The sequence below is a fragment of the Dendrobium catenatum genome, unplaced genomic scaffold (assembly GCF_001605985.2).
Source record: "Dendrobium catenatum unplaced genomic scaffold, ASM160598v2 fragScaff_scaffold_34, whole genome shotgun sequence".
Taxonomy (NCBI): domain Eukaryota; kingdom Viridiplantae; phylum Streptophyta; class Magnoliopsida; order Asparagales; family Orchidaceae; genus Dendrobium; species Dendrobium catenatum.
In genome coordinates, this window is record NW_021318496.1 from 247,243 (window position 1) to 253,696 (window position 6,454).

General features: G+C 37.2%; 1 protein-coding gene across 4 annotated transcripts in view; it reads left to right on the forward strand.

Moving 5' to 3' along the window:
- Nucleotides 1-5,612, forward strand: part of LOC110099642 (probable protein phosphatase 2C 55) — a 20,829-nt gene extending 15,217 nt beyond the window's left edge. For all 4 annotated transcript variants that reach the window (XM_020826850.2, XM_020826848.2, XM_020826851.2 and 1 more), the window contains exons 4-5: nt 3,973-4,122; nt 4,967-5,612. In XM_020826850.2, coding sequence (XP_020682509.1) covers nt 3,973-4,122; nt 4,967-5,260 — 444 coding nt within the window. In that variant the 3' untranslated portion in view covers nt 5,261-5,612. The remainder of the gene's footprint in view (nt 1-3,972; nt 4,123-4,966) is intronic.
- Nucleotides 5,613-6,454: the final 842 nt, after the last annotated feature.

Consider the following 6,454-nt stretch of genomic DNA (forward strand, 5'->3'; position numbering starts at 1 on the left):
GCTACACAGTTATACTTGTAGTGGTCGACAGGCTGAGCAAATATGCTCATTTCATTCCTTTGAGACACCCGTACACAGCAGTATCTGTAGCAGCAGCATTTGTGAGGGAGGTAGTCCGCCTGCATGGGATACCAGAGTCCATCATTTCTGATAGGGACAAGGTGTTCCTGAGCCATTTCTGGAGGGAGCTATTCAGGATGCAGGGAACAGTTCTGAAAAGGAGTACAGCCTATCATCCACAGACTGACGGACAGACAGAGGTGGTGAATAGGAGCGTGGAGACATATTTGAGGTGTTTTGTGTCTGAAACACCAAAGCAATGGGCTAAATGGCTGGCTTGGGCAGAATACTGGTACAATACTTCTTTTCATTCAGCTACCAAGATGACACCTTTTAAGGTATTATATGGGAGGGACCCCCCACATTTGGTACACTACAATCATAGAAGTACTCCAGTATCGGCAGTGGATCAGCATTTGAAGGAGAGAGATCAGATATTGGAAGAGCTCAAGAGGCATTTACTTAGAGCCCAACAACTTATGAAGAAACAGGCGGATGGCAAAAGGAGAGATATACAGTTTGCAGTGGGGGACAAGGTATACTTGAAGCTCAGACCATACCGACAGAGGACTATAGCCCAAAGGAGAAATGAGAAGCTGGCAGCAAGATATTTTGGCCCTTTTGAAGTGGAAGAGAGGATCGGAGAGGTGGCTTATAGATTAAGGCTTCCTCCAACAGCCAGAATACACTCCGTTTTTCATGTTTCACAGTTGAGGAGAGTGGTGGGGGAGCATGCAGTCAGCCCAGAGCTGCCCAGCACATTGAGTGAAGATATGGAAGTAACAGTGGAGCCTCTAGCGGTAGAAGGAGTGCGCATCAACGAGAAGGGGGAAAAGGAGGTGAAAATTAGGTGGAGCGGCCTCCCAGACTATGAGGCTACTTGGGAGCCACAGGAGAGGATTGCAGAGCAGTTTCCAGCTTTCCACCTTGAGGACAAGGTGGTACTTTGGGAGGGGAGTAATGTTAAGTCGGCATTGGAGCCGGCTAGACCGGTCCACCCTGGACCGATCCAGGTCTTCACCCGACGGAACCGCGCGCAAACAGGCGGAGGAGCGCGACGTGATAGGGCGTTTTAGGAGTCTTTTTTTAGAGATATTTTGAAATATTTGGGGTAGTGAGGTCTTTTGTAAAACTCCTTTATGGTTAAATAGAGTGAGAAGGGGGGATTAGGGTTATCTTGCATTTTGAAGTTTCTTGAAGTTCTTGTGGTTTTCTTGTTTTGGGCTCTAGACTACGGCTAGAGATTGGAGAGTTATTTCCTTCCTCTCGAATCGAAGGAAAGTTATCTTGCTTGTTTCTTGCATCATACAGGGGAATACAATTGTTTGCTAGTGTTTTTCCCTACGATTTCTTCCATCGTTCCCATTTTCTATTGTTTTTGCCGTATTTACTGAGAGGACAGCAATTTTATCTCTTGGATCTTTTGGGTTTTGGTGAGAAACACTTGTAAATCCAAGTGTTTCCTATCAGTCTATTCATATTCTCCCTCTGTCACATTCTAGATTGACTATAGGGGGTCAAAATGGGGTGTGACATGCATTACCCTAGCAAACATCCCAAAGGCAACTCTAGGTGATTGCTTCAATTTAGTTAAGGTTTTCTTCAATTTGCACATCTTGTTAGTTGTTTCATTTCCTTCAAATCTTGGAGTTCTCATGTGGATTTCTGCTTTTAGATCTTCGTTAAGAAAGAAACAATTTACATCATATTATTGGAACTATCAATTGAAGTGCGTTGCAAGAAAAAATCAGGATTTTTACATTGTTTATTTTTTTCATTGGGGAAAAGTTTCTTGATGGTCGACTTCATATATCAAGATGTAACATTTAACGACCAATCCTGCTTTATTATCTTTAAATGGAGCTATCGACATTAAATTTTGGCCTGATATTCTTTTATTATATGTTTCCTCGTTATTAAGGATATTTGATTTTATTTTGTTTTTTTTTTCTTGCTTTTTTTTTGCCTATATGTATATAGGTATATGTTTGTTTATATTAGAAAGATAATTCATTAGATGTATTCTTTTAGAATTCTCTTTTCTAAAATGATATCAGAGTCATGGTTTAGCATTATCTTTATCTTCTCTAAATAAGCTCATGATGTCACACTCAAGCTTTTCATCATGATTGTCCCGTTCTCACAATTCCTTTTGATTGTGACCAATTTCTCATTACTAGCTTCTCCCTAAGTGAGATACTCGTATCTACTTTCAACCACTTAAATACTTGACATCCTTCTCTATTTCTCACAAATATGCACACATTTTTATCTGCATTTGTTTCTAGCGGTGCACCAATGTCTTTTGTACTCATAAAATTTACCTATATGTTGGCATTCTTTATCAATATATTTGTCAACATTGTTTACTGTTGCATCGATACCTATTTTAAAGGATCTTATTGTTGGCTTCAATGACTGATTTGGTTGTTGATTCTTTGTGTTCAAATTTTTTTGTAGGATCAGTTATTGCTCTTCTTGCATGACGCTGTAATCTCCATGTCCAAAAAAAAAAACTTCAACTACTTCATTTTTTGTCACTATTATTTCCAAACTAAAGTTGACATCTTATATAATACCTCGAGTTTATAGGGGAGTGTTACCATACCTAAATTATCATATGGCTTAAGTTTTTTATGATAGGATTTTGCATTTTATATAATTATAATAAATTATCATTATCAATGATAATTTATTTGTTATTGCCATCTTTTAATATAGATATATGCTCACTTGTATGATCGGATTAGAATGTCAACTTAATGAAGTTGTAATATTATTTTTCTGACAAAGGAATCATAAAGAAGAATAAAAATCAAACAAAAATTAAGGGAAGAACTTATTAATTAAGTGGAGAAAAAAGGGGAAACACTAAACCTAGGAGGATTGTGATCACTTCAAGATGGTTAGCTTTGTGAAAAAGAAGATGATGACAAGAGTTCATCTCTATAGCCCAGATCATACCTTTGCCTCATCTTTCTCTTGTCCTTCTCTATGAATCATGAAAGTTTGCATATTTTAGAGCTTATTTTTCTTTTTTATTTAATTATTTGTTTAATTATAAGCAGTGCAAAAGTGGAGCAATTTCAGAAAATCTCCGAAGAGCCTATAACTTTTAAGATATTAAGAGACCATGCTTGTTAATGGTTTTTTTTTTTTTCTTTTTTCCCCATTCTCTCTACCTACTATGTCCCTTCCTTAGGGACATTCAATGTTTTATATATTCTCAATTTCCTTATTCAATGCTTTTGCCGAGCTACTTTGTCTCACATTCATTCACCATTTTTTTTATCTTATTCAATCCTATTGATTTGTGCAATGTGCTTCTCTTTTCTCAGAGTTATTGCCCTTTTGTTGTGATTTTTCTGTCGAATACTGGATGGTGTTTTCCGTTGTTGCATTGTATGTGCTTGGTTTTGATGTGGTCTATTGATTTACAAAGATGTGCATCGGTAAGAATGACGGTGAATTTAACTTGAAGATTTCTCAAAAATGGATAAAAATGAAAGACCCAAAGCCTGAATCAAATTGAGCTAGCTTGAGATCAGGTTAAAACACATTTTTGTTTGAAAGTATAGACATATATTCATGTATGTAATTATATTTGTTTTTTTTTGTATATGCATGAATACATTTATATTTGTATATTTGGATGCATATATGTATGCCAAACTAAGAATTTGTCATTTAATATAAATTATTTTAAAAATTGAATTAATTTTAGCGCAAATCAAGCTTTTGATCAAATTCAACTATCTCCCCACTTATGATTGACTATTAGTTCCTCAAGAAATTTATCTTAGATCTCCCCACTTGCTGTTTCAAATTACTTAGTTTCATGCCAAATATAATATTATATATGCTGTCATGCTATAGCAACAAAACTCTGTTAAATTTTATATGGGATTTCAGGGCGTCCATGCTGTGAATCTTGGTGACAGTGGCTTCATTATAGTAAGAGATGGATGTGCTGTATTCCGGTCGCTTGCTCAGCAGCATGACTTCAATTTTACCTATCAGCTTGAGAGTGGAAATGCAAGTGACCTACCAAGCTCTGGCCAGGTCAGTTGATGCTTTCTTCCAACTGTCTTTCACTGTTGCTTAGTTTGTTTAGGGCTTCTTTTTGTAGCCATGATGTTCCGCAATGTGTGACATTTATTTGTTTAATAAGACTAGCATGCCTGATAGTCCTGCATCAATGCCTATGAACTTGACTCCTTCGTTTAGAGTCTCTAATATTTGAAACATCCGACACGAACCCAACCCGAAAATTTCGGGTTAGGGTCAACCTGGACCCGAAACGCGGGTCGGATTCGAGTTCAACAAATCGACTCATTTCAAAAACCGGGTCGGGTTTGGGTTGACTCAGAAACTCGAAATTGACCCATTTTTTATCCGAAAATTTATTTTTGACCAGGAAACCCGAGATCGACCCGTTTTTTATCCAAAAATCAAAGATTGACCTATTTTTTTATCAGAAAACTAGCAATTTTTGGTTGACCCCAGGTCATTTGTGTCATGTCGGGTTGACCTGGACCCAAAGCGCGGGCTCCGGTCCGAAAAACCGACCCGTTTGCAAAAATGGGTTGGGTTCTAGTTGAACCCGAAGAGTGCCAGTTCAGTTTTGAGTTGACCCGAACTCTACCCGTAACCCAAAATTGACACCCCTAGTCTCTAACCTAAGGTTTTTTTCTGATGGGTTTTCTCCCGGGTGACTGAGCACTTTTCCTCAATTAATGGAGGAACAAATTGTAGTACAACCCGTAAATATCCATCTTAGTACCTTACAATATATATACTTCTTGAAAAAAGTATAAAAAAGCAGATAACAACATGAACAAACAAACACACTGATTAGGAGTACAAGCAGCAAAAACTAGTTCATCTCTTTGCTATCTGGTTCCAGGTGTCTACATTCCCTGTTACGGCTGGAGATGTGATTGTTGCTGGAACTGATGGGCTATTTGACAACTTGTATAACAATGAGGTGTCAGCTGTTGTTGTTCAGTGCATCAGGGCAGGACTGGGCCCTCATGCAACGGCACAAAAGATTGCTGCTCTTGCCCGCCAATGTGCTATGGATAGGAATAGACCGTCTCCCTTTTCTGCTGCTGCTAATGAGGCTGGTTATCGATATCATGGAGGAAAGCTCGATGACATTACTGTCGTAGTTTCTTATGTAACTTCCACAAGCACTTGAGTTCCATGCTTTTCTTCTGTGAACACAACTCTTAGGCTTCATTTGGGACGGCTTTCTTACTGCTTCTTAAAACAGCTTTAAAAAACAATAAGAAAGCTGTCCCAAATTAAGCCTTAGTGTGTATTTGCGGAGCAGGTAATGTAAGCAATGCTCTTTTGTCAGTGTTTGGAATTTACTTCCCTTTACTGTTTTTTCCATTTCAGTGTTACTTGCAGTGCCTATTTCTGTTCTTGGTGTTGAATGCTCCTTTTGTTCATAGTCATAGACTCAGTGCATTTGTTTGAACTTTATTAGAAGCCAAGTTGCAGAGAGATGGAGTAAAATTGTGAGTATTTGAATTATTCTTTGGCTATTACGTGTTTGAATCATAGTATTTGAATCCACAAGCACTTGAGTTCCACTATTACGTGTAGTTAACTCTATATCATTAATCTGTTAGCTTTCAGCTTCACGACTGCCTGTGGAATGTGATTCTCATCATGATAAAACCCAAGTCTGGTAAAGATATATATGTTTAGAAAGCTGGAATAAGATGGAGCTGCATTACGTTAGATCTCTTCTTTGATATATATTGGAAATAGAATTTAAGAAGAAACTAACAAAATAATATACCTGTTGATGAGCCAACCTCATGAAATTGGAAATTGCTTGTATGAAATATGCTGTAACTTGCCTGCATGATGATAGGATTTTGTGCTTAAGGCTTCATTTGGGGCGACTTTTTTATTGTTTTTTAAAACAATTTTTTAGTATAAAAATTAAAATTTTATACTAAAAAGTTGTTTTAAGCAGCAATAAAAAAGTTGTCCCAAACGTAGCCTAAGACTCTTTTTGTGCTTTTCCATTGCTTAATCTCTCTTCGTTTTCAAAGTTAACATGAGTACTGTTTCTCACTGAAACAAACGCTCATAAAGAATGGGATTGAACTCTTTGTTTTGGTGGACCAATCAACATGTGTTGTATTGTTCAAATAAGGTTTAGAAGTTAATTCCAATTTCAAACTTTTCACACCAGATGTTCATATTGGTGCTTTATTAGTTTTGGATGGTTTTTGTTTTCATTATCACTTTGATTTTTCATTATGATTTTAATTTATGAACTCACTTTAATGCTTATAACAACATTTCAAATTTCCAAACCCTAATTCCCCATCATCGTTGTCGTCGTCATCGTCATCATCATCACATTTTTATA